This window comes from Lipophrys pholis, assembly GCF_963383615.2.
Source record: "Lipophrys pholis genome assembly, chromosome: 7".
Lineage (NCBI taxonomy): Eukaryota > Metazoa > Chordata > Actinopteri > Blenniiformes > Blenniidae > Lipophrys > Lipophrys pholis.
Window position 1 is genome coordinate 30,421,136 of NC_137638.1, and position 27,563 is coordinate 30,448,698.

The following is a 27,563-nucleotide window of genomic DNA, read 5'->3' on the forward strand; positions in this document are numbered from 1 at the left end:
GCACTTTGTTTTCCTCTCACAGGCAGAAGACGGGTGTTAGAAGAATCTGTGGGGGGGGTTTGCTCAAGTTTGCTCATTGTGTTTTTACATAGACAATTAATTTAAAAAAAAAAGGCATTTCAAATATCAGTGTTGTGTCAAATATAACAGCATATGCCAAAAAGAAAAGATAAACAAACACCCCCCCCCCCCCCCCCCCCCCCCCCCAAACAAACACACATAAAAAGAAAGGGAAAGAAAAAAGAAAGGGAGAAGTCTAGTACACTCCCCTCCCGGTCACCATAGATTGAGCAAGTCAAATGTAAAATGCACACAGTATAGAAAAAAAGTAAAAGTTAAAAACATTCCATAGCACCTCATGCACACAGGAGCACCACACACATAGTCGGGGCCTTTACTCAAATCAGTCAGTCTGGAAAAGCAACAAGCACCGATCCCTCAACGTGTTTGAAGAAAGGCCTCAAGCTTTTGCTAAACTTGACCAGAAAACCATTTAATGTGCACCTGATCTGCTCCATCTTAACAAAGTAAAGAACATCCCTGATCCACAAAGAATGAGAGGGAAGAGCAGGAGACTTCCATTTGAGTAGAATTAGGCATCTAGCTAGCAAGGTAACAACTGCTAATGAAGTCTGCCTTGTATTTAGGGAGTGACAGAGTCGGAGGCAAAACCCCAAATAATGCTGTGAGGGCCGTCGGTTCAAATTGTGTCGTGGTACAAATTGAAATGGAATCAAATATTTGCAACCAAAAGGGAAGTAACAACGGGCACGACCAAAACATATGACTATTGGTAGCTGGAGCCTGATGACATCTGTGACACATAGGATCGACAGCATCATCATTTTTTGACAGCCTGACTCGAGTAAAGTGAATTCAAAGCAAGATTTTGCCCTGGGTCAGACCATGCCCAGCACAAATGGATGAGCTGTGAACCCGACGCAAAGCCACCTCCCAAGACTCATCAGAGATAGAATCTGTGTTTTTTAAATTGAACGTACAACAGATGCACTAATATGACGTTTAAGGACAAGCACAAGTACGAACCTTCAGCTATTTGTCAATACCAAGTACCGATACAAGTACTTTTTGAATGCTATGAAGCCTAATCTGTGCCAGATGCAAGCATTATGTGAACGCTATGCGTTGCTGAAAACCACCTCCGCACAGCGTCTGCACCAACGCTTCACATCTCCAACAGCCTTTCAGCCTAACCGTGGACATCGCTTGTGCTCGCTTATGTACCCGCGTTGCTGAAGGATGATGTCACGTAGTACTTGTCAAGTTCTATCGAGGATCTTTCATGAGTACAAGTACAAGTACTCTAGGCAGTATCAGACCTTTTACCTGATACTAGTATCAGTATCGATGCATGCCTGTGTGTGAACGTCTCTGTGTTTCCCCAGTGATGGACCAGTGGTCCAGGGTGTCCGCCCCACTCCCCCCCCTCTGTTTGATAACATGGTTAGAAACTATAAATGGATATGCAGTCTGAGTTGTTGGGATTTCTCCGCAGGTGATCACAGACTTGGAGGAGCAGCTGACCGCGCTGACTCAGGACAATGCTGAGCTGAACCGCCAGAACTTCTACCTGTCCAAGCAGTTGGATGAGGCTTCTGACGAGAGAGAAGATCGACTGCAGCTCAGTCAGGATGTGGACAGGCTGCGTCGGGAAGTGGCTGACCGTGAAATGCACATGAACAACCAAAAACAGGTATTTTGATGGCTATCGTGTTCATGGAATATTTACACAAAAAAGGGAGTTACTGTAACGGATGGGGTTCAAGGAGTGGCATTATGAAGCACTCTGAGGGCTTTCTTCCTGAAAAATTCCAATCAAATATTAAATTAGCTGTGATTGAGCTGTTCTGACTGCTCACGTTGTAGAAAGTGCTCGACAGCTGAACTCCATGGATGAGATGGGAGTAAACAAAGGTCACATTTTGAGAGATATGGACATCACTTTGAATCTCCAAAGAAACTGAGATGCTGGTTGTGCAGTGGTTAACACCATCACCTCACAGCAAAAGGAGCCAGGTTTGAGTCTTGTTTGGCCATTTCTATGTGAAGTTTACATATTCTCCTTGTGCCTTTGTGGGTTTTCTCTGTGTACCAAACTCAAAATTATTAGGTTGATTAGCGAGTCTAAATGACTCATATTTTCACTTATGTATTTAAGTACATTTTAGAACCTGTACTTTTCTCTTTTACTTAGTTAAACAGGTTGTACATCTTTCTACTATTGCCAAAAGCCTTTTGTTGTCAAGAAAATAATGAAATTACTTTTGACACCTTGGTTTTTTGTTTTGAACTGCTTTAGTGTCATACATGTAGTTCATTATGTTCAATTCTATGCATCATATTGAACATTAGTTTGTTATTATCAGAGAAGCTCCAGTTAATTATAAGTTTATCCATACAAAATCAACATTATCTGCAAAACACATTTCAGCAACAAGGCGATTTAAAGTACAAACAAACCTTTACAGCAACACAAGCTGAAAGATAGAGACAATAAGTAAGGAGATTGAAAGGCAGGAACATACAAAACATACAAGCACATTTTAATTACACTTTAGAAGATAGCATCAAAAAGTAAACACATACAGAACATAACACGACAAAAACAAAACACTAATAATATAATTTTTTTTTAAAAAGATAGCATGGCAGCTAAAAATTAAACACATATTTTTAATGACATATTCAGGAAACATCAAACTGAAATAGAAACAGAAAGAAGGTGCAAACACTTGAAAACTGGACTGATTTAATCAACTTAGCTATCTGAAATATTCTTAAGGAGGACGAGTAAAGACATGATTACAGAAGTTTAGTGAATAAAGCAAACTAGTATCTGTAAATCCTGCCGAGACGTCAGCCCTTTAACTCCCGCTGTGTCCTCCAGGTGACAGCCAGACAACTTTGTGATGGTTCTAAAGTGATATTTCAGACTCAGGTCAGTTTCCAGTTCACGCCAAGATTTTGTGCTTTATTACTATTTTATTACCTCGGAACTGAAGTGAGCACTAACTTTTAATCTTTCCTCTCAAGCTCCAAAAAGTACAACTTCAGCTTTATTTTTATTAAGCTGGAGAAAGTTTGATCTCCAGGTGAAAGAGTGATGTACATACATGCACCAACCTGGGATGGTAGAACTGAGCCACAGCCACATCAGCACACCAGTACAACCTATCATCATCCAAGCATATTGATGATATGATATGATATGACAGCAGCTCCTCGCTGATCACTATGCACCTTTAGACGGCGTGAAAAAGAATAAATGTGTATTATTCATATTCGCACAGCTAGTATTTCAATTAGTGCTATTTCTTTCATCATATATAGTCATACGAGAGGTGCTTTGTAAAACAGGCAACAATCTCAAAGCTCTTTTGCTAGATCAGGTACAGAATGGAAAAGGCAGTTATAGTAGGCAGTTAGATAAAGGGCTGGCAGGCAAAAAAAACACATGCAGGCAAAGGTCAGGCTGACAAAAACTAGTAAGCAGACCGGAACACACAAGCTTTGTGAGTACATAGAGAATATGGTAATGACAAACTGGTCTGAAATGACATTTTGCTGAAGGGCAGTGGCAAGAATCAGATGAGGAACAAAAGAAAACAGAAGGCAGGACTGTTCTGTGTGACGGTTTGACCCCTGACATGAAAACAAAATGTGGGAACACTGTTTTTCCTGCCATTCATATAATAGAGCACATTGGCGGGTTCTTCTGTCCCCACAAACAGCACAGTTTTGTGAATTTGGTTGGTCGTCTGTCTTTCTGTGTTTGTCCTGTGATGAATTGGTGACCTGTCCAAGGGGTCATCTGTCTTTGCCAATAGTCAGCTGGGATTGGTGCCAACATCTAATGATCTTAACTTGGTAGATGGATGGATGACAAAAAACCAAAACAATCCACCACTGAATGAAGTTATGTCAATATGTCACCATTATATCTGTAGCTGTTGCCCAAAACATCAACTGTCATGAGTTAAAAAAAAAGAGTGAAAGATTGCTTTCCTCTAACACAGTTGATTTCCTGCCTGTAGTTCAGGCTCCTTCACCCTGCCCACCTCCCACTCGCCAGACATCAGGTTCTCAGTTGCTCACATTCTGTGATGTCTCCACAGTGCTGGTGACAGGTGAGCTAGACATCTCTCCCAGCTCTGACAGTGTTAAGTGTAAATCAGGCAGCAGAAACTGTGGGATTATTTCTGCATTGTTATGTGTTGTATTTTGAACGCTGTGAGAGAGAGAGGGAGAGGAGGCCGTGTGATGTGCGCACTGCCCCTGTGGGAGGATGCGTGTGTGGGTGTCCAGTAGCGCTCTCAGTCCTGCCGGTTGCGTAACCAGCGATGGAAGTCATAGACGAGGGATGGGGTGGTGTGTGGGAGGGATGTGTCATCCCCATCACTCCCAGGTCGTGTCAGCTGTGGAAGCGTTGGACTTCAGAGAGCCGCGGTGTTGCTGCAGCACCGGCGGAGGCTATATTTGTCTCCCAGTGCTTTGTCTAAAGCAGTGCGTTGTGAGATGAAACACAGTGGCCGTTTTCCAATTCCCATACTTGTCCATACTTGTGTTCTCGTGTACCAGTGAAACGGCATCAGTGGGAGACCAAGTATTGTTCCAATTCTTAGACCGTTTCCCAACAAGTACACATGGAATACCTGGATGTGTACTCGCTTTATCGAGAATGCATTGACACCGGACCTGTGTAGGCTTGGGAAGACATATTACCCATAATGCATTTTGCAAGAGATAGCGGAGGAGATCCGCACTTCCTAGGACGCCCTGTATGTAGTTACTCATGACATATGCGAGTACGCACTGGCGGAGTGTTTTGTGTAGGCCCAGTAAAAAACATGGAAAATCTTTTTGTGTCTAAACATGTCACGAAAATATCACCAATAACAGCAAACCCCCAGTCCACTTCACCCCCAACCTTTTTTTTGCTGTTGTGGATGTATTGTTTAAAATCAATTGACATACACTCATTTGCATGTTGAATCAGTTGTCACACAACAAACTGCCACCAAGTGCTCCTCATGAGCCCCTCAGTCTTGGGCTATTTTGAGCATCTTGCTTCTGGCTGAATTATCCCACAGTGTATTCTGACTGAGACGCCGTGCTGAGGTGATTACTGCCTGATGATGAGGGTTTGATAAAATTACTCAAAGTACTAGTCTAAAATTTTACTGAAGTAAAAGTGAAAAGTATCTCATATAAAATGTACTCTTTACTTTTTTGACAGCGGGAGAATGGTCTCTCCTGAGGAGCGCACGAAAGAAAATAGGATATAAATCTGGAAGTAGTTCTTCTTAATGACAGGAATAACTTTACAAATTAAATTGCAATGGCAGTGAAACTGTAAACCTACAATTCAAAATAGTGACGGTCACAAGCCGTGTCTTTCCGTGAAAGAGGCGAAGAAGACAACCTCTAGTGTCTGGTACCATCACCATGTTTTTAAGACGAAAGTCTTAATTATAAATAGTCTCTAATTATTTGTTTATATTTTTGTTTATTGTTATTATCAAGTGTTCACACTTGTACAGCGAGAGGACAGTTTTTGTACCGAAGCCATATTCCTGATATGTTAAACATACCTGGCCAATAAAGCTGATTGCGATTCTAAACTATGGCATTCTTTGATATGAAACTGTTCTCTACCTGTCAAATAATAGTGTAGTGACCGTGAGCCAATTGCAAGGACTGAACAGTTGTGCTGCAATGCACCAAGGGAGTACTAAATAAAATTATACTTCAGGGGCCACATACAGTCCAGTTTCATCTTTAGTGGGCCGGACGCAGGCGCGAATTAACGCATAGGCCAGGGTTGGTAACCCGCTGCTCCAGAGCCACATGTGGGTCTTTTGTCCTTCTGCTGTGGCTCCTTGAGCTTTGAGCCCCTGCAGTACATCCCTGAGCGAGGTGGGCTGGGACAGTACGGTTAGGCAAGGTGCACCCAGACCAACTGTGGTGCACCCATTATAGAGAGTGCGGTAAAATGTTGGTTGCTAATGACACAGAGATGTAACGTCATTACGCAAAAAAAGTGGTGTGAAGAACGTACTCCGCGGCGGCCCGAGGCCGTGAGCTTCCTTTATCTGTGACACAGCGGAAAACTTTCTCAAACTGAACTGCAGTGTTTGGATTTATGGTTGGGTATTAGCATTACAATACTGTAAGTAATAGATTACTGAAAGTAATAAATCACTGGGAGTAATTTATGAAAAAGTTTAATTATTAATGGAAGTAAACTGTCATTTACTCATTAACAACTCCTAAAGTAATTGAGTTTTTCCTTAAAGTTAATAACTTTTTGAAAATAATTTATTAAATTCACCCTCTATTTGATAAATTATTGAAAACAATTTATTCATGAAAAATTAGTAATTTGAATAAATTCGTTATTTATTCATTCAGGGGGCACGACCAGAGAATCTGGAAATAGCTAATTACCAAAATACCAGTGTAGTTAATATTTCTGTGTAAAATACAACAATCTTAAATAAAAGGGAATACGTGAGATCCGAGCACAGACTGTTACAAACCAATGTCAATAATAAATACACAATAATCACCAGGAATCGTTCAATTCCATCAACAAAAATGTATGAATTCATAAAAAATTCTGAAATCATCTCATCAATCAACACATCTAAGTAGCAAACGTCATCTAACACGGAGATCTAATCTACCAAGAGGCAAAAATTATGTACAGTGTGTGTGGAATCTGAGTGTGAATGGGTGTAATGATGTCGAGCGTCCACCAGGGAGAGACAGACGTCGGAGAGTCATTGTGATTGTGTGAATGGATGTAATGATCTTGAACGTCCACCAGGGGAAGCAGATGTGAGAGGGTCAGTGTGATGGCCGAGCAATGCAATGACTCGAGCGTCCACCAGGTGGTGGCACACTGAGAGACTGCAATGACCGACGCATCCACTAGAGACGTTTGGCTCGCTCTTTCTGGTAGCTTGACGGTTGCTTAGCGACCAGATACACCCGACGCACGCGCATGCGTGCAGGGGAGGTCGTATTTCACCGACGCAGAGCCGTTGCTGTAGCAAGGGAAAGACGGTTCAGGAGGTCACGTGACGACCAAACGCCGTTATGGGCCTGGTTCTGAACTCCCGAGTTTTAACTGGGTGTCGGAACATGCAGTTAAAATTCTGGTAACCATACGCAGGTACATGGCAAAATGTAGCAGTTTGGTTGCTACTTGTTTGTGTGTGTGAGCGTTTATCTAATCACGACTGCTGAGCGGTGACAGACACGTGGGTCATGTGCACGGATTCGGCGTTATTGAAAGAGAGGAAAGAAGGAGAGTTCTGATGAGAAAGTTCTGTTCTGATTCCCGGTTCCTGCACACAGAGATCGGGGTGGCTTTTGGAGCTCACCCGGACCTCCGGTGTCTGAGGTGAAGGAGCCAAGTGTCGTGCTCGCCACAGCGCGGGTGAATGTTGCGTTTACAAACAGATGGCAACTTTGTTGCTGCTGCAGCTTTATCAGTGACACAGTAAAACACATTGCATATTAGCTTCAGGCGAATTCAGCAGCGCTGCCCAGACAAAAGCTCTCTTACTCACCGTCAGTGACGTGGTTCGCACGGGGTGGCGCAATGTTGATCTCGTGAGGCCGCGGTAACTTGTCCGTTACCGGGTCTGGATTCGGCATCCCGAGCCAGAGCTGTGGGGCCTTGGGTTCAGCTTCAGAACAGCTTCACATAGAAAGCTGTACGTTGATGCGGCAGTGAGGAGAGACACTGGCTCACGTCCCAAGGGTCAGAAAAGAAAAAGAGAAAGAGAAAAAGTAATCCAAACTGTGTTCTGCTTGCCCAGTGGGCTGAACCTAGGTTTGGTTCCGTGGGTCCACTTTGTGCTCTTATTCCCTCCGATGCCGCCGAGACGTGTGTCTCTCGGCCGTTCGGGTGGAAAGAGGCCGCGAGCGATAGCTGCAGGGAGGTGTTATCCACATTTGAATTTCAGGCACCCCGTGGCGCTCTCCTTGCGCTGGTCTCAGGTTCAGAGAGCAGTCTCCTCCTCTGGGTGTGGCGGAGTTAGTGGAGCCCCCTGTCAGTGAGGTGTAGGGGTGCAGCTTACAGGAGGGGTCTCGGGTGGCCCCTGTTGGGGGTCATATGACTAATGATGATTGCAACCATGCGGTCATCAGGTACCCCCCCCTTTTGTCAGGATGGGGTGAACAATGGGGTTTGGGCCCAACAATTATGTGTCCGTGCGCGGCGTGATGTCCGCTCTTACCGGGTTGACCGGGTACGCTCGTCAGAGGTTCTCCTGCCATGGTGTTCCCGTTTGGATATGTCAAAATAAAAGCCTCCGCCATTAACAGTCAGCATAAAAGGAAGTGCTTATTCTCTCAGGCGAAAAGCTTCCATGGTGCTTGACACATCCGTTTGTCTGGAGCGCAATTCTCTTAATCCATTAATTATTTGAATATATTTTACTCAGTAACGGACATGATTGAATTTGTAGTGCAGTACACTACTTTTATAAACACATACTCAAGTAAAAGTAAAAGTATTGAGTTTTAAAATGACTTAAAAAAGTACAAGTACACAAAAAAATACTCAACTACAGTAACATGGGTAAATATAATTCGTTACTTTTCACCTCTGCATAGAGTTGATCAGGTTGTTGATTGTGCAGTGGAGTGTTGGTCCAGTGACACGTTGCTGGATAATGGTAGGAAATGGAACACGCTGTCGTATACGCCGATCCAGAGCATCCCAAACATGCTCAATGGGTGACATGTCCGGTGAGGATGCTGGCCATGAAAGAACTGGGATGTTTTCAGCTTCCAGGAATTGTGTACAGATCTTTGCAACATGAGGTCGTGCTTTATCAAGCTGCAACATGAGCTGATGGTCGTGGATCAGCTTCCCTGAGACGGTTTATGACAGTTTGTGCAGAAATTCTTTGGATCTGCAAACCGATTGTTGCAGCAGCTGTCTGGGTGGCTGGTCTGAGACCGTAATGGAGGTGAACATGCTGGAGGTGGAGGTCCTGGGCTGGTGTGGTTACACCTGGTCTGCAGTTGTGAGTTGGATGTACTGCCAAATTCTCTGAAACGCCTTTGGAGACGCTTATGGTGGAGAAATGAACATTCAATTAACTGCCAACAGCTCTGGTGGGCATTCCTGCAGTCAGCATGTCGACTGCATGTTTCCTCAAAACTTGTGACATCTGTGGCAAAGTGCTGTGATCAAACTGCACATTTCTGCAGTATACAGCCAGAACTCAAAAAAAGACTTGTTACTAATTCCATTACAGTAAGCAGTCAAAAACTACCTTCTGTCAAAAGTATAACACTGTCATACTCTTTACAATTCTGGTAATTTGCTGTGCCAGGAAGCCCAAAGTAACAGTATTTGTATTTTCTAATCAGATCAGTCTCATTCAACAGATGAGTTTGGTCTGTTGTGACGGTATGGATGGGCCAGATTTAGTCATGTTCCTTTAGCGTGGTTGGACTGGATATTCATCTTCGTCAGTATGATCTTGTTCTCCGTACTGCATCCAAAACATTCAAATTTCACTGAAACAAACTACTTTCCTCTGACATATGGAGAAAATCAACAGAAACGTCACTGAGCATAAAATATTATGAAAGTGAGTCCAGCCATCGTCCGGAAAGCTGATACTTTGTTTGAAACAGAAAACAATGCTTCACTGAGAGGTTTACTTTCCTCAAAATCCTGTTTTGTGCCAGAACCTTGAGACGCTGAAGACCACGTGCACCATGCTGGAGGAGCAGGTGATGGAGCTGGAGAACATGAACGACGAGCTCCTGGAGAAGGAGAGACAGTGGGATGCCTGGAGATCAACGCTGGAGGATGAGAAGAACCAGGCGGAGAGGAGGACCAGGGAGATCCAGAGACTGCTGGACACTGAGAAACAGAACAGGTGACCACAACACACTAGCTGTGGTTCCATCCACCAAAAGTAATGCCGTTTAAGGCAGACCCGATTAAACTTGCACCATATAAACCTGATTATATTTGCACCAGCCGATTGAAATTATGACAGGACCGTAGGCGGTGGTATGGTTCGATATTTAACCACAGTCCATGTCGGTCACTTCCTACAGTTGGAGGGTTGCTGGGTCGGTGCACAATTCATCAATTCATTTAAACATATTTAAAGATTTTAAAATAGTTGAAAGGTTTGACCGACGAAAGGTTTGCTGTATTCTGTGCATATGTCACAAATGTCAAACATCACAGTGCAAAGCATCATGGGATTGATCGACTGAAATGAATCATGTCTCATCTTGGCACATAAAAACCAGCACAACATTCTGATTAGTTTATTTAGTGATTATGTAAATGAAACAATCTGATCCTTGAATCACAAAGAATTCAACTAAAAAAGTGACCATTTAATTGCTGCTGCTGAAGCAAACTGTGTGACTACAACTGTGGACGTTACTCACTTAATTAGAACCTTAAGAGCAGTATGCTTCAACTTATGTTGTAGTTTTGTGGGTATGTTAAATAACTCACTCCACATAGATAGTACTCCCTCAAAATAATATTAGATAGTTTATCCGCAGTGCAGTAAACCAACGATGGTAACTTGCACATGTTACATTTATGAGTTTCTTTTTTTGGAAAAAATTGTTTTTGCTCTAAATATTTCAGTTGCCATCAGTGTTGGATCTGCTTCTCCTCGCCTACACACGCTAAATGCAACAGGGTCAGGCATATTCTCGTGGGTTTGTCAAAAAGGTATTCTGGGAAATATATGAAGTTATTTTCTGAGTTGAGGTAGGCAGGGCAGGGCAATGGAATAATGGTGCATTAAATACATATTACAAGATATATACTGTGTGTGTGTGTGTGTGCGTGCGTGCGTGCGTGCGTGCGTGCGTGCGTGCGTGCGTGCGTGCGTGCGTGCGTGTGTGTGTGTGTGCGTGTGCATTTCACTGTAACTCTTAAACCTTTACCATTAAAATAACAAAGCTGGTTACCAGTGTGGAGATGTAAGAATGAAAGCTGTCTTTATTTCTGTTTTATTTTCTCTGGAAATGTTGAAGATTAACCACATCAAGCTTCCCTATAACTGATGTAAACAAAGGCTTTGCGTACGCTTCAGGCTTCGTTCAGAGCAGCGCAGCTCTGAGTCTCGCCAGGCTGTGGAGCAGGCCGTTAAGGAGCACAAAGCTGAGATCCTGACCCTGCAGCAGGCCCTCAAAGACCAGAAACTCAAAGCCGAGAGCCTCACAGACACTGTAAGCATCTGTTCTTGCTGGTGAATAAGGGTTCCACTTTTGCCTGGTAAGCAGATTTGACAGTAAACTCTGACTGTGCTTTCATTCAGTTGAATGATCTGGAGAAGAAGCATGCCATGCTGGAGATGAACGCCCGCAGTTTGCAACAGAAACTAGAGAGTGAGCGAGATCTCAAGCAGAGACTACTGGAAGAGGTACAGCAATATGCAGTATATACTTCAATGATATCTAATGTCTCATGTGATGTACTGAGCAAACTCCATTAGTCTTCTTTGAGAGTATTTTTTCATGTTTTCCAGAACTGACTTCATGATTCATGCCTCCATTGAAGTATTTTACCAGAATTTCAAAATGAACTTTGTGTTTTCTATCGTAGTAAGAAATGTCAATCCACGCTGAAAGCTTTTGCTGCTTCCACCGTCGGAAGCAACCATTTGTAAGCAGCCAAAGTGGCAAAGTCAGAGCGGCCAGACGGTGATGTAACAGCTGCTTTTCCTCACAGCAAGAGAAGCTGCAGCAGCAGATGGACGCACAGAAGACACACATCTTCCGTCTGACCCAGGGTCTGCAGGACGCTCTGGACCAGACCGACCTGCTGAAGACCGAGAGGACAGACCTGGAGTACCAGCTGGAGAACATCCAGGTGCTGCTAGACACACACACACACACACACACACACACACACACACACACACACACACACACACACACACACACACACACACACACACACACACACACACACACACACACACACACACACACACACACACACACACACACACACACACACACACACAGCCATTCATTTGGTTGTATTTGCCAAAGTCACTAGAAGCTTGAACTCTCAGTCACTGCAGGCCCAAACACACTTGTTGGATTAGGAGAAAATCTTCTGTATCATTTCCAGTCTTGATTCTTCTCCCCACTGTTTTAAGCCTCTTGAATACATACATGATCCCCTCCCTACCCTACCTGCCCCCCCCCCATTCCTTGTCACCCTCTCTGTGCGAACTGGAGTTCTTGAGGAGAAATTCATGGCAGTAGTGATGTTCACTTAGCTCCACCTGCAGGCTGTGTACTCTCATGAGAAGGTGAAAATGGAGGGCACCATAACGCAGCAGACCAAGCTCATTGACTTCCTGCAGTCCCAGGCCCACGGTGGCTCCAAGAAGAAAAAGGTGAGCCAGAATTATATATTCAATTAGACTCATTCATTTAGTAACACTTTGTTCCAAAACGTGTTCTGAAAACATTCAAGATATTTATGTCACTATTTGTTCCATTTTATCTGTTGGCTGTTTATGTCCTGTTACATTATACATTTTTACAAAGTGACAATTGAGAGAGTTAAATTATCGTTTGAGGAAACACAAATATAATGAATTAAGGTTTAGTGTGGAGGGAAGTCATTTTTTTCTCAGGATATTTAAAAATATGGTACATGGCCTGACCTTTACTTACATGTATTTTTCACCCATCAGCTCTTCATCTGACTGCCTGTTACAAACCCTACATCTCTAAGAAAAGAGTCTTGTGATTGTTACCTGTTTTCGGAAACAGCTGAGCTGGCGTCGTGTTTTTCTCAGTTCGTGAGTTGCTTGTTTGTCTCCCAGGGTCTGTTCGGGCGTCGTCGTGAGGACCTGCTGGCTGCGATGGCCGCTCAGTCCCAGTCTCAGAGTGGGAGTCAGAGCCAGGGCCAGGTCTCGCCGGTGCCCGCCATCCAGCCGGTGCCGCTGCAGTACAGCGACATGAAGGTGGCACTGGACAAAGAGCGATCCCGGTGCTCCGAGCTGGAAGAGGCTTTGCAGAAAATGAGAGCGGAGCTGCGATCTCTGAGAGAAGAAGGTGAGAGCTGCATCAGAGCAGCGGAGGATTTGTTCAAACTTGTCTGGTTTGTTTCAGTTTAAACTAATCCTGGTGTAAAGGCCGATTCATCCTCCATAAGAACAAGAAGAAAGTTCAGAATTTTCTTCTTCCAGCTCCCTCTGGCCAAAGAAATGTGTTTTGGCTGTGCCAACCGTCCGGGCCCAAATATGTGGGAGCCGCATTGCTGAAACCTCTGCACTGCCGTGTGCTGCACATGTGTGTTCCAGCTCACTAATGACTATCAGTCATATTTTAATCATATTTAGCTTGTAACATCGCTACTGTGTGAGCCCTGCAGCTCGTTAAAATGTCGGCGGGCGGGCTTACGTGATGCACCTGAACGCATCACTCAGCTCCTGCTGTTAAAACAGGACCATCATGGCGGCTCAGACACAAACTTTCTCTTTTTTTACTGAAAAAGCGTTGGACGATGCGTACTTTACAAATCAAGCAATTACAAAAATGAGCAATCTAAGTGGAATATATTACAAAAACAATGGAAAATAAATTAATTAATTAAACAAAAGACGGTCGTTTTGGGAAAATGAACCTTTCCACTCTTATTGAGAAAGTGATTCCCTCCATTACAAAGATTTCATAGGTGACATCGTGTCATTCACGAACAGATGGACCGTCTGGTTTAATCCATTTTCTTGTTATTGCTTTTCTGGCCGCTGGAGTTCAGTTTTCCAAATAAGCACATGACATTTTTATTTGTGGATGTGGATTGCAACAAGCCGAAAAAGAGTTCTTTCCAGTTAAATACATTTTTTTTCCAATTATAGCAACTATTTCTTTGTGGATCATGTAATCAAGTAATTACTTTCGGGCAGGCACAAAATAAGTGAAAGTGGCTCTCTTCCTGGGCTCCACAGTTCCTCCAACAACTAGAAGAGCTGGTGTAGTGAGAACTTTAGGCAGGAGTGATGAAGAATTTGCTCAAACTTTTCCAGCCAAATGCTCCCATGAGTTTGAGTTTGATATCCGCCACTGAATTTCACAGCACTTTTCCCAATCTTTCACTGTAATACAGCTGTTGGTTTCCCTTTCCCATTTTTGTTTTATGTAAATGGTGCTTGTTGTTTTAACCTCCTGAAGTGCCCCCCCGAATCTTCCCTGTAGGCACTTACAAGAACTTTCTGTATTTGATTTTCAAACACTTTCTGTCCGTTAGAAATAAAGCTGTTTAAGTGATGTCGGAGCTGGAGGAATCTATAGTGGTCACTGTTGTCAAATCCATACTCTTTCCTCAGTTTCTCAAAGCTGCTCAAAGTGCCTTTGCGAACGAAGTTGCAGTATGAAGAGAGGCTCTTTTTAGCCCATTTCTTAAAGCTCAGATTGACTTATTTGGGTAAAAGTCAAGGCCATGAGCGCACCATCCCAACATCTTCATCTCTACCATCCAAACCCCTTTAGAATTGATCCTTAACCAAGTTTTGAAAACTAATGTGATCCATTCATTTCCTATTTCCATCAGATATTTAATCAGTCTCTTGTCCCCTAGTCGTGCCTGTATTGGAATTTCCCCAGAGATACTCTCCTCGATGTCCTTCATCTTGCATGATAGTCAAATTTACACCAACAAAACAAAATCCTCAATTGAGCAGATATATAGTAGTCTTTTAAACAGGGGAGTGCGAGTCCTCCCCCCCACATGTTAATAAACCTTGTGCTTCTGTAATCATCAATGCAAAAACAGAGTTGTAGAATTTCCATTGAGATCCTGGTGGGGCATATACATTGAGGAAAGTAACCTGGACTCCCTCGAGATGTCCCGTACCAGAATAAATCCTCCCTCAGCATCTTTCTTTTCATAAGTACATTCAAATTTCAACTTGCATTATAAGTTACTAGATGTTGTATGCACACCCTTAAATAAACAAATAACTTTTGTTCTACACCCCTGGTGCCACAAGGAACGATGGCTGAAACATTGAACAAAATAAAAAACTATATACTGAAAAAGAAACAACTTTGACTTCTGTGGCCTTGTGTCTCGAGGGAAAGGCTCCGCCACATGTCAGTGGGAGAGCGCCCTCTTCAGCTTGGAGGCTGATGTTTTGGCCTATATTGTCCACCTAAAGGTTTCCCAACTCAAAGTTTAGTTATCTTTTGCCAATAACATTCATCTCTAAATATAGTTTACTACTTATAAGGAAAAGAAAACAAGCATCTGTCCTACACTGTACATATTAAAATATATGTACATTATTAAGACAGAGTGTAATATAGCAATATAAAACTCGGTCCGAGTGAATATGAACTACTTATCAGTCTCCGGTCGCTGGAAAGCCTGGAACCTTTCTTTGTAACTTTAAACAGCACTCTCCTTCTAGTGTCCTGGTTTTCTACTGGATCGCCTGGTGAACTGGTGAATCTGATCCAGGAGGGAGGCTGGGATCCGCCTCACCGCCAGGTCCTCCGCTGCCTCCGTTGCTGAGTTGTAGATCACGGTGCTGTCCTCGTGGAAAACTTTCAGTCGTGCGGGGAACAGAGTTTGAAACCGTATATTTCTTTCCTTCAGAGCGTTTTTGGCTGCAGCACACTCCCTCCGTTTCCGTAACACCTCCGGCGAGGAGTCGTGGTCCAGATGTGTCCTTTTCCCATCCAGATCAAATCCTTTTTTCTGCACGTCTTCCTTCACTCTGAAGCTGGAGAATCTCACCACTATGGATCTCGGTGCGGCTCCAGTCGGGGGTTTCGGGCCCAGCACCCAGTGTGCCCTCTTGATGATCAGTTCTTCAGCACCTTCTTTCACTCCGTGTATTCTGATGTTTTCACGTCGCAGGCGGCCCCGCAGGTCCGTGACTTCAGCGTGTGTTTGCACCTGGAGCTTCACCAGCTCCGACAGGACTTCTTCCGAGGACTGGATTCAGGTCTCGTTGATCCGTTTTATTTCCTCTCGTATGCTGCCGAGTTGCCCACTGGAGTTTTTTCTAAATTCACGGAGCTCTTTCAGGATCACACCCAGGTTAACGTTGCGGTGCTGCTCCGGGTCCGACATGGCGACTTCCTCCACGTTGCTGCTAGCTTGTTGACGATCATTTTCTCTGTCGTCTTGTTTTCTCTCGGCGGGTGTTTTCTTCCCAATTTTTGGAATTTTGGTTTGCCCATAAGGTGTCTTTGTCTTAGGATATATTCAAGTTTGTTGGGCGTAAACTACTTCTTACAGTTGGGAGCCCGTTTCTCGATGCTGCCATCACTTCAAATCGTCTTTTTTTCTTTCAGTTTCACAGAAACCTGAAATTCCTCCATTTTTGGGCTGCATTTGAAAAAAGCATTTATGAAAGATGAACTAACCTTCAAACAGGAACCTGCATTTGTGGGATGAGCAGCTGAGCTGGGTAATGTAGTTTGTGCTCACGGATATTTTCACAAATTCTCTCTTCCAATGCCGAACAGCCTTTCTTTGCTCTGAACTCTTGTTTTCAGCTTCTGGTCACCGCAGGTTGTTGCTCATCTTCTAAAGGCATGTTTCCTAGAAATCTGGCACCATTCGAAATGGAAATAAAGAGGCTTTCCAACCGCTAAGATTTATTGCCAATGAGCATTGTTACAGCAAATCATTGAGAAATAAAAACAAATTTCATGACGTTTTGTGCCTTGTTTATATCCAAGAATAAAAGCTTTATGTAATCATTGATTTCTCACCCAGCTCTCCAGTACAAGGACCACAGCGGCTCCTCGAACCCGACCGGCGCACGGCAGCAGGTCATCATGTCTGCTCTGGTGAAGTCTCCCGAGCACCAGCAGGGTCCGGCCGGCCTGGCGCCCTCCAACTCCGGCCGCAGGAAGGACACGCCCACACCCGAGGGTGAGTGAAGGCTGAGCTTTACAGTAATTCTGCTTTTTTTTTCCTCCATGCAGGCTTACAACTTCATATCTCACACATGCCCCCCTTCACCTGCACACGAACTCACACACACATATTTATTGTCATTTTTCCAAGGATCATTTACGGAGCTCTCACTATCCTTTTTTCCCCCACACACGTTTCAGAGAGAAGGAGGGTCACTTTTGAAAGTAAGTCGTCCAAACTCATGATTTTTGCAGTTTGGTCTCTTATCTCTCTTCTCCTTTTGCCGCATCCATATCCCTGACAGGCCAGATTTTACAAGCTCTGCACTTTTCATGAAATGTCAGATCCCACCAGGTCTGCCAGGTGAGGCTGAGAGAAACCAGTGCACAGCTTTGGAAATCTGACGCATTTGTTTGGTTGCTGAAGCTTAGTTGGTCTGATTTGCAGAACACTGCTCTGTTTTCCAACCCACAACAATCCCACCTGAACTTCACTTCATACACAGAGATGCAACATATGATAAACTCTGCAATGCTCCAATAGCAATCTGACCCTTTGAGCCGCCACTCTGGGCGAAAGGCATCATCCAGTCATCTGATTTTATCTTACAAATAAAGACTCAATTTTGAAGCAAAGCCTTGAATCCTGTGAGAAAGATCTGTTTGTTAAAACTGAGAAAACCAATAAAGAAATACAGAATATATAGCATTGGTGTTAATATAAAATGTGTTTGTTTTTCTCTGGAATAACTTTCAAAAAGTGTTAATCGTATATTCATCGACATGGCTGAATTTTTTAACCTCACTCCAGATGATTGAAAGGCAAACATCTTACAGATGTTGATTATGCAGATGATATAGCACTCAAAGCTGATCATCTCCAAGATACTCAGGACCTACTAACATGTCTAGAGGATGCAACAGCCAAGTTTCTTTCCCAATGCAAAGAAGACCGAATACATGACTCAATGAGAATGAAGTCCATTAGTCTATCCAATCCGACGATGGCACTGTGCTGAAGAAATGTTGGCGATTACAAATACCTTGGATCATTTGTCTCTGATAGAAAGAAGGACTTAAAGGCATGCAAGGTACTGGCTTGGAATGCCTGTAATAAGCTCCATCTTATCTGGCAGTCTGGAATATCCAACTCTACTAAACTGGCCTTCTTTAGAGCTCGTGTGGAAAGTATCCTATTATACAGCGCAGAAACCTGGACCATGAAGAGAGACCTGCAAAAACGTCTCAATGGCTCCTACACCAGACTTCTTATGAGAGTGAAAACATCTCCTCCAAACCAAGGAAGTGGGGACATCTACCATTGTTGCACAAGACTCACGCTCCCAAATAGAGGGAGGCGCCCTCTCAGTTACATGGATACTGTAGCTTGAGACCTGCGACAGTCAGTGGATGACATCCCCACCTTAATGAAGGACCCTAGTGAAATTCATGCCCTGTTAAAACGTGGACACCTGTTCTTATAGACAAGTGCGGCCTATACTGTATATGTACAAATGTATTTTTTCTTTTTAAATATGGTGGGTGCAGCTTATGCTAATTTTTTAAAATTAGTTTACACTGTACTGTCTGTGGCCCATATTGACGTGACCGTCGACAACATCAACATTTTTCACAATTACACACTAAAATCACGCAATAAGTTATATTACTGTACAGGCAGAACATTTCCTAAAACTTTAATTCAAATAGTATTCAGCAAACTGCACCAGGTTCCTGTCCTGTCCGTTCCTACATGACCCCAGGTTCCTCTGTCAGTTTTCACGTGGATTCACTGCAGCTTTCTTTATTTTCACAATTACATGCTTAAATAACACCCAATACTCGTAATGATGATAAAAAAAATAATTCCCACAGGGACAATAAAAGTATATCTTAACTTATTCAGGATGGTGTGAAGTGACATCCACTCATCTCTCGCTCTCATTCTTAAATTTTATCATTTTTAGGGAAAATCTGCTAATATTTAAATAAATTTGCAATTACTCACAATATGTACTGGTGGTTTTTTTGTTTTTTTTAATCTCACACTACTACTATAAGGCAGCAGTGGGTCCACACGCTGCACAAGGTGCCTATATTTTACACTGACCACCTGCTGTACACAATGTCTGTGCATGCCTCAGTATTTTTTGTTTTGGTCCCAATATTTGTAGGAGAGACTGACAAGACGTCACCGGCACTTCTTTTTTTTTCACTTAAAACACTGGGTGCAACTCTCCCTAATAAGTTAAAAAATAATAATAAAACCTACATGCAAAAGATACTATGATAATAGGAAATTGTAGAAAGTAACTAAAATGTAGTGCAAATCTAGCAAGTAGTTTCACAGTGGTTTCACATTTTAAGATCGTCAAACGCTGGCTGGAAGTGCCGGATGTTGTTTTTACAAGCCATTAAAGTAGAAGTCCCCTTTTTTTAAAGTACGAATACTAACCTTTAGCTACTTGCCGATACAAGTAGTTATAAAATCCCATGAAGCTCAATTTATACTCCATATGCAAACAGTATGCAAACGACAAAGGCTATGCTGTGCCTCAAACCACCTCTGCACTGCCTCTGGTATCGGCATCGATGCATCCCTACTTTAAAAGGTTCTAAGGTTTAAAATGCTGCACATGACATTCTTTGGATTTGGCTTGACGACTTCCTACAGGAGAAGCAGGTGGACGAATGATGGCTTGAACCGAACCTGTGTAGATAGAACTATAAAACTCTGTTATTTAAGGGAAGATCAGGAAAGTATGGCCCAGCTGCACTGTTAAGCAGGTGTGTGGTTAGTTTATGCTTTTTATTAAACATCAAAGTATTATATTGCAATATGCAGTGAGAAAAAAATGTGGCGTTTTGAATCAATAATTACATAAAACCAATGAATGAACTTTATTTCAAATAAGGTATCACTGGTGATAATAAAGGTATTGATGACTGGGTCCAATGTTCCACATCTCTTCTAGGTTTATTAACAAGGAAGACTTTATACTGACTGGATGATGCCTTTAAGCTGCAGCAGTGAGTGGGAACCTGCAACAGTATTGATACGATCAATATTCTTTGTTTTTTAAGCATTACTGTCTTCAGAGTTTCCTTGCACATGCATTTTGCTATACATCCTACAGTTTCTTTGGAAAGCTTTTTTTTCTTTTTGGTTGAAGTGATTTCATAGACGGTATGGCATGACGCATCAAGGTTTTCAAAGTGATGGATGTTACCTGACAAGAGTCCGACATGCCGGCGCTTCCTGCCCTCACTGTGTTCCCTGACTGTATTCAGAGTATAGCCGTCGTTTGAAGGACAGTCAGAGAGACAGAGAGAGGGAGAGAGAGAGGGTGGTGCACCACAACACCCCCCACCGCTTCACAGTGGGACTCAACATGAGAGCCGCCAAGTGCACCGTGTGCCTGGATACGGTGCACTTTGGCCGCCAAGCAGCAACCTGTCTTGGTGAGTTACAGATGTGTTCACCAGGACAGACCTGAGACCAACCATCCATATTACCTCCATGTAGCTGTAGTTTTTATATTCTCAATGCTATCCCAATCGAGGAAAGCATTTTTACTTTTTTTTTTCCATTCTTCACTCACTTCGATTGGTTCAACCATTTCTTTTCATTTGGCTAAAATACCAGAAATATATGTAGATTTGGAAGTGAATTACACATATTCATATTTCTATATGTAGTTAACTAGTATTTTTCAGGTATGTAGTTTAATTCATACGTATATATAATTCACACCATGTAATTCATTTTGGTTCTGCTATCGTTGTTCTACCTATGGTTTAAATCAATATTTCAATTCTTTTCATCTGCATTTTGTAGACTACAAGTTTTCTCTTTTAACAGAGAAACTTCCTGCTTCAGAATAGAATTCAATAGAAATACTTTATTAATCCCTGAGGGACATTATTATACAGCGATGCTCCACAAAGAATAAATAGAATAAAAAGTTAACATTTCAAATAACACGGGATCCAAATTACCGTAAATGAGTAATATTGGATGTTAATTTCTGAAAGACTTAACGGTGACTAATATAAGTATGGGAAGACAGGAATTGACACAACAAACACTGTTTACAGAGAAGATTATATTTGTTTACCATTGTGTAAGTTTATAGACATTAAATGCCTGCTATTGACAATACAATTAAATGCAGCTGAACTTTGAATAGTTTCTGAGTGAAGCCCTCATTTTTTTTCTTGTTCTTAAGAATAATTTGAACAGTTAGTTGTAAGTGTAGGTATTTTTACTATTGCTTCCACCTTTATCTTGTGATAAACCAGGAGATGCTGCTTCATAAGTGATCAACACTATCTGATTAAAGGCGGAAAGCCAACTTTAAGGAAATAGGAACTAATGCAATTTGCTTTAAGATGCTTTTTTAAAATCATGGAAATTGATAAATATTGTGGATTGTCCTATATTTGTACAGTAAAATATTAAAATGCAATCTAAAAGCAAAAAAAAGCATTTGTTTGCATGGTAGGCTACGGTAAGTTTATTTATTTATAAGTGTTTGTCTTCATTGCATTCATGAAGTTTTACAAAAGGCTTCCATTAAAAATCTTTGTGTTTTGATAAAAACACTTACGTAGTTGTTTCTCCTTTTCTATCTTTTTTTACTCTTTTTTTTTCAAAACTTGCACCTCATGACAAAACCACCCCATTTGTTGTTTCACCATGAATCACAGCTTGAGTACAGGCTGAAAACATCCTACATCTGTAACTCTTTATCCATAATATCTCATTATTCTCATACTGAATTCCTTTGTGTTGCTAATTTAGAGATATTTAAGGGTTAAACAGCCTTGTTTATGAAGCTTTTTGCTGTTTTTGCAGTTTGACCAAACTGGAGTCATATACTCCTGCACGTCATTTTTATTTCTAAGCACCCCTCTTTGCTAAGAGACCCCACCACTTCGCTTTTGGGGCTGGTGGTGTCACAAAGAGGTGTGGAGAGAAGGTGGGGTGTGTCGCGTCACTTTCTCTCTAACATAGTTTCTTTCTCCTCAGAATGTCACGCTTTGTGCCACCCAAAATGCTCGCCCTGCCTCCCAGCCACGTGCGGCATGTCCAGCGACTGCTCCCTGCATCTGTCCGAGGGCCTGTGTCGAGATAAAGGCAGCTCTCCGGGCCAGCAGCTCAAAGAGGCCAGCGGGCACATGCACCTGGAGGGCTGGATGAAGCAGCCCAGGTTTGTGAAGCACTAGACTATACCTTTTTTCTCAAGTTATAGTACATCCATCTGTCACACCGCTTCATTAACTTGAGTCTATAGTGTACTGAAACCCATCCCAGCCCACCACTGGGGAAGGCAGATCACTTCCTGGACAGGTTGACGGTCGCTCACAGGGAAAACACAGAGAGACAAATGCACTCACATTTACACCTTTGGTAATTCAAAACCACTGCTTGACCTCACAGACATGTTTGTTCGTACTTTGCAAACTGAAACCAGCTTGGTTTGTGATGGTGTTGAACACAAACGGACGAGAACAAAGAAAAGGAAATGATTCCTGAGAAAGTGAAGGAATTTGCAGATGCCTCCATTTAGAGCACCGGCTGAATTAATGACTGTTAAAACGACGTGGATTAGATGCACCACGGGGAGCTAAAGGAGCATTGAAGTTGAGCTGTTTGGTTGTCTCTCTTTGTGCTCCCTCACTGTGTCATTTCCTCCCTCTGATCAAGCGGAGTGATGTTAGAAACCTCAGCGATTTGCAGGCGCTCTCTATCAGGCTTTTGTGAAGTTTCCGGCAGAAACGATTGGATTCAGTGCGTCATCTGTGCTGCTTTTTGTGTTTCCAGGAATGGGAAACGAGGCCAAGGCTGGGAGCGGAAATACATGATCCTGGACGGGACAAAAATCTCTGTCTACGAGATCGAGCCCAGAGAAGGTTTTACTTGAATCCCCAAAGTCGGCAGACACAGGTTTGACTCCCTAAATGAGACCAGTGGTTATTGATTTCTTATTTTTGTGTGATTCTCAGACTCTGTCAAGCCCCTGGAGGAGTTTGACCTCTGTCTGTCAGACGGAGAGGTGTTGGTTCACAGTGCAGTGGGAGCATCGGAGCTGCCGAACACTGCCAAATCAGGTGAACAGGTTTATTGGTCCTCCCGTTTTCCTCTTTTTTAACTTTCACACTCAAAATATACTTCTCAACCCGTTTCCTCATTGAGACTCAACGTCACCCCAAAAGCTATGACAAAATACAAAACTTGCAACAGGAAGAGTTTCACAATGAGACTTATGCATTTGTATGACGTTTGTATGTTTTAACTATAGTTAAGGTTATACATATACTAGGGAGGCATCGATACCTTTATTTTAAAGGAATAGTACAAGTTCTAACCTTCAGCTGCTTGCCAATACCGAGTACTGAGATGAGTGCTGTACATAAATAGACATTTAGACCCAAAAAGGTAAAGTGTGAAACAAAAATCTATAATAAAAACGATACAAACAATAAAATGGCAACAATAAAAACAGAAGCAGAGTCTCAAGCTCGGATAAAAGCCAACGAATGAAAATGGTTTTAAGCTTACTTTTTAAAAACAAAAAACAGCCTTCTGAAATGTAAAGGTTAAACATGTCTCTGCAGTTGCTGTCATTTTAGTAGCTTTATAGAAGCCAACCCAGTCTGGATGAAATGATTAGAGTCATGCTCACTGGAAAACATGTCATCAGAGAACAGAATTCCTCCTTTTTTTCATATTTGCAGCAGTGATTTGTACATGATTCTCACCATGACACAGATGCAAAACCCCAAACTTGAAAGTAAAAAGTACAACTCTGGTACAAAATTACAACTTAAATACAAAGCGACAACAGAAATTAAGAAGCTGCTGAAGAAAGCTCAAACCTCAAAGAGAAAAGACACAAAAAAGTTTACAACATGAACTCAAAAGTCATAATATAAATACAAAATCTGTAAGACAAATCAACAGTCAAGTGAATGTAAAATCTACAAAACAACTGCAAAGGCTGCAAAGATAGATACCGAGCCACAACATAAAAGTAAAATCACTGAGCCAGTGAGTTATTCTTTCTGCTTTGACGTGAAAGTTCAACGTCGTGTTGTTTTCATGTTGCGATCTCCTTTCTGAGCAACTAACCATTTCTAAAACATGATCCGGGTTGATGTCCTGTGTGTCAGATGTTTCCTACGTGCTGAAGCTGGAGTCTCGGTGTCACACTCCGTGCTGGCCCGGTCAGGCTCTGTACTTCATGGCTCCCAGTTTTCCTGACAAGCAGCGCTGGGTGGCGGTGATGGAGTCGGTGGTGGCCAGCGGACGAGCCTCCCGGGAGAAGGCGGAGGCTGATGCAGTGAGTATCTCCTGTGCAGGTCGGAGGTGTCACTCAGTCACTCAGTCACTCACTCACTCAGTCACTCACTCACTCACTCAGTCACTCACTCACAGCATGAAGAAAAGTCACCTGAACTTATGATGTAGAGACAGATTTGAAAGCCTCAGATATTATTTTCCACTCTCACATGTGTCGTTAATTGTTCCCTTCTTCTCTCCTCTCCTCTCCTACTTCTTTCCTCTCTCTTTATCTTTCTCACCTGTTTGTTGCTTTTCCATCATATCACACCATCTTTCCGATATATGGCCACGTTTTGCTGATTTCTGACAATCTCATTGGGCTTCATTGCACACATAGGCCGCTGTGTCCAAAAGACAAATGGTTCTGTCTCGTCTGGTGCAGGTAAACAGTCACAAAGATGAAGACACAACACGTACACACACACACACACACACACACACACACACACACACACACACACACACACACACACACACACACACACACACACACACACACACACACACACACACACACACACACACACACACATCTTTCACGAGGCACGCAGTGTTGGCGCATGTGTCTGCCCATTGTGTTGTTTGATCATCCCCCCCTCCTGCTCTCCCCCCACCTGCTGGGATCACCCCTCACTCTCCTCTGCTCCACCCTGTACAAACTCTGTTCATGAAGGAAAAACCTTGAATTCTCTTTACTTCTTTTTATATTCTCCCCCTGTCGTCCTTCTCTTGTAAACCCACAGTACACAAATCCTCACCAAGATGTCTGATCATCTTTGGGTCGATCCCCTGCTGCTGTCAGAGATCAGACCGCAGGTTTTTACATGCTCATGTACTTGTCTGTGTTTTCCCTGCTGCACTCCGAGCACTCTGAGGCTGGGACGCAAGTCACTCGGCCAAGAGACATAAATCACACACTGGGTGGTTGGAACACTTTTCAAAGTTCTAAGACCTAAAGTTAATTGTACTAAAGTCATCAGCAATTCATAATTTTATGATCCCACATGAAAGATTACGTTCAATTAAATTAACGTGCAAATGAAATATTGACAACAATTTCCCTGGAGTGAACAAGTGAAGTAGAAAAAAATGATAAAACTTCAGCAAAACCAGAGAGATATTGATTAACTGCATTGCTTGGTCAGAATTAATAAAGACATACTGTAAGATGAAAAGACAGACAACTAAAACCAAGAAACGTAGCTGATGTGGGCAGGAATCAGAGATCAGGAATCAGAGATCAGGAATCAGAGATCAGGAATCAGAGATCAGGAATCAGAGATCACTACATTAAAGTTATCCAACATTCTAAACCTAAAGCAGCTTAACAAAGAAAACATCTCCCAGTGACCTGTTCTAAACTGAAGTAGGAATATTTAAAACCTAATCTTTAAAGGTTGAGCCTCCACACAAAACAACAGAAAACTTTGTGGTCAGAGGGGTAACCAATGGTAATAAGATGCAATAAATCTCATGTGACCTGAAGCCGACCCTGGAGACCGACTTGTGACTTGGTCCCGCCTCCGGCACTGTGAAGCCCCCAGCCCCTCCTCGGTCCTCCTCCTATGCTGCCTCTCCCCCAGCGGAGCTCAAGACGAGGCTTCGGTCCGGCTGACTGCTCACTGCTGTCTGCTCTTTCAGAAGCTGCTGGGAAACTCTCTCCTGAAGCTGGAGGGAGACGACAGGCTGGACATTAACTGCACCCTCCCCCTCACAGATCAGGTACCAGCCTTCATTCACAATACATATTCCTAAGTATAACTGCTTGAAATGTAACCATCGTCTCCTCAATCTTGATGATTTGTTGGGCAGATTGTTCTGGTGGGCTCTGAAGAGGGGCTCTACGCTCTGAACGTCATCAAGAACTCCCTGACTCACATCCCCGGCCTGGGCTCCGTCTTTCAGATCTACATCATCAAAGAGCAGGAGAAACTGCTGATGATCGTCGGTGAGACGCCCAGCTTTGAATACCTGCACACGACCAATCGTCCAATCCTCATACATGAGCTATAACGGGCTAAGTGAAGCCAGAAGTGGGTGACATGACAGAAAAGTGAGAATTCTTCACCATATAAATTCAAAGTCTCCACGACTTTGTCATTGGGTGTTGAGCAAAGTGAATCTGATAAAATAAGTGCAGATGATTGAAGACCAGGCTGAAAAGCTGAAGGATCATGTTTTAATTTTTGGCTCGGGCAGCTGTGGGTGGTCTTCAAATCTTAATGTTGGTGATTTTATCCCTCATCTCGACTTGTGTATATGTTAAATCAGAGGCGTCAAACACACTTTAGGGCTGATCGGACCTGATACTAGTATTGGTGCATCCCATTTAAAACTCCTTCCCCACCTCAGACAAACTCTGAACTCCCAGCTTTGACATTTTTATTTCAAAAAGATTCTAAATGATTAGTGAGCAGCAGGATTTGAGTCATGAGAGAAAGTTGAATTCATTCATCTCATTGTTTAGTGTTTCACATAAATCTAAAAGGCCAGTATCAGTCAACATAACGAGCCTCATTACACACAAGTAGTGTCATTAAGGAGCTGCCATTATCATGCATCACTGAAGATTTGAAAGGCCACCGATGCCACTCGAATACTCTTATTGAAAGTTGTAAATATGATGCATGTGATTGCCCGGGACAGCTCGGGAGTCAGTGACGTGTTTGTACTGAAGCGTCAACGACGTGTGGTGTCTGTCTGCAGGAGACGAGCGAGCGCTGTGTCTGGTGGAGATCAAGAGAGTGAAGCAGACTCTGGCCCAGTCCCACCTTACCCAGTCTGAACTGACTCCCTACATCTTCGAGACGGTGAAAGGTTGCCATCTGTTTGCTGCCGGCAGAGTGCGTCCACATCTCCTCTGTGATGGAACATCAAAGTACATTTCTTTTTGTGACGTTGGACCTCTTTGTGAGTGAGACACTGTTTTCCTCTTCACAGATAGACAACGGCCCTTGTATATGTGCTGCCATGCCCAACAAAATTACTATCCTTCGATACAACGACAATCTCAACAAATATTGCATCCGAAAGGTGAGTGACTGCTCAGGCCGAATACAAAGAACTGAAATAACAAGAAAACAGCATGTAAACAAGAGGAGGACGTCTGCATGAATGACAACCTAAATACACTGAATATGATAACAAAAATCAGGGTGGTGTGTTCGACTCCAGTGTGCGTGCGTGCGTGCGTGCGTGCGTGCGTGCGTGCGTGCGTGCGTGCGTGCGTGCGTGCGTGCGTGCGCGTAATCTGTTTGGATCATCTGAACTGCTAAATAAGTGGAACACA

General features: G+C 42.9%; 1 protein-coding gene across 1 annotated transcript in view; it reads left to right on the forward strand.

Annotated features, from left to right (window-relative positions):
• The window catches only part of citb (citron rho-interacting serine/threonine kinase b), a gene marked incomplete at its 5' end in the record, with an annotated part of 92,813 nt that overhangs the window by 37,646 nt on the left and 27,604 nt on the right, over positions 1–27,563 (forward strand). The window contains 19 exons of the mRNA XM_080467464.1: positions 1,517–1,714; positions 9,739–9,932; positions 11,124–11,259; positions 11,349–11,453; positions 11,762–11,902; positions 12,321–12,440; positions 12,876–13,107; positions 16,784–16,942; positions 17,128–17,151; positions 20,218–20,388; positions 21,959–22,139; positions 22,754–22,842; positions 22,936–23,040; positions 24,103–24,272; positions 24,612–24,656; positions 25,916–25,996; positions 26,087–26,222; positions 26,981–27,117; positions 27,215–27,307. Coding sequence (XP_080323590.1) covers positions 1,517–1,714; positions 9,739–9,932; positions 11,124–11,259; positions 11,349–11,453; positions 11,762–11,902; positions 12,321–12,440; positions 12,876–13,107; positions 16,784–16,942; positions 17,128–17,151; positions 20,218–20,388; positions 21,959–22,139; positions 22,754–22,842; positions 22,936–23,040; positions 24,103–24,272; positions 24,612–24,656; positions 25,916–25,996; positions 26,087–26,222; positions 26,981–27,117; positions 27,215–27,307 — 2,517 coding nt within the window. The remainder of the gene's footprint in view (positions 1–1,516; positions 1,715–9,738; positions 9,933–11,123; positions 11,260–11,348; positions 11,454–11,761; positions 11,903–12,320; positions 12,441–12,875; positions 13,108–16,783; positions 16,943–17,127; positions 17,152–20,217; positions 20,389–21,958; positions 22,140–22,753; positions 22,843–22,935; positions 23,041–24,102; positions 24,273–24,611; positions 24,657–25,915; positions 25,997–26,086; positions 26,223–26,980; positions 27,118–27,214; positions 27,308–27,563) is intronic.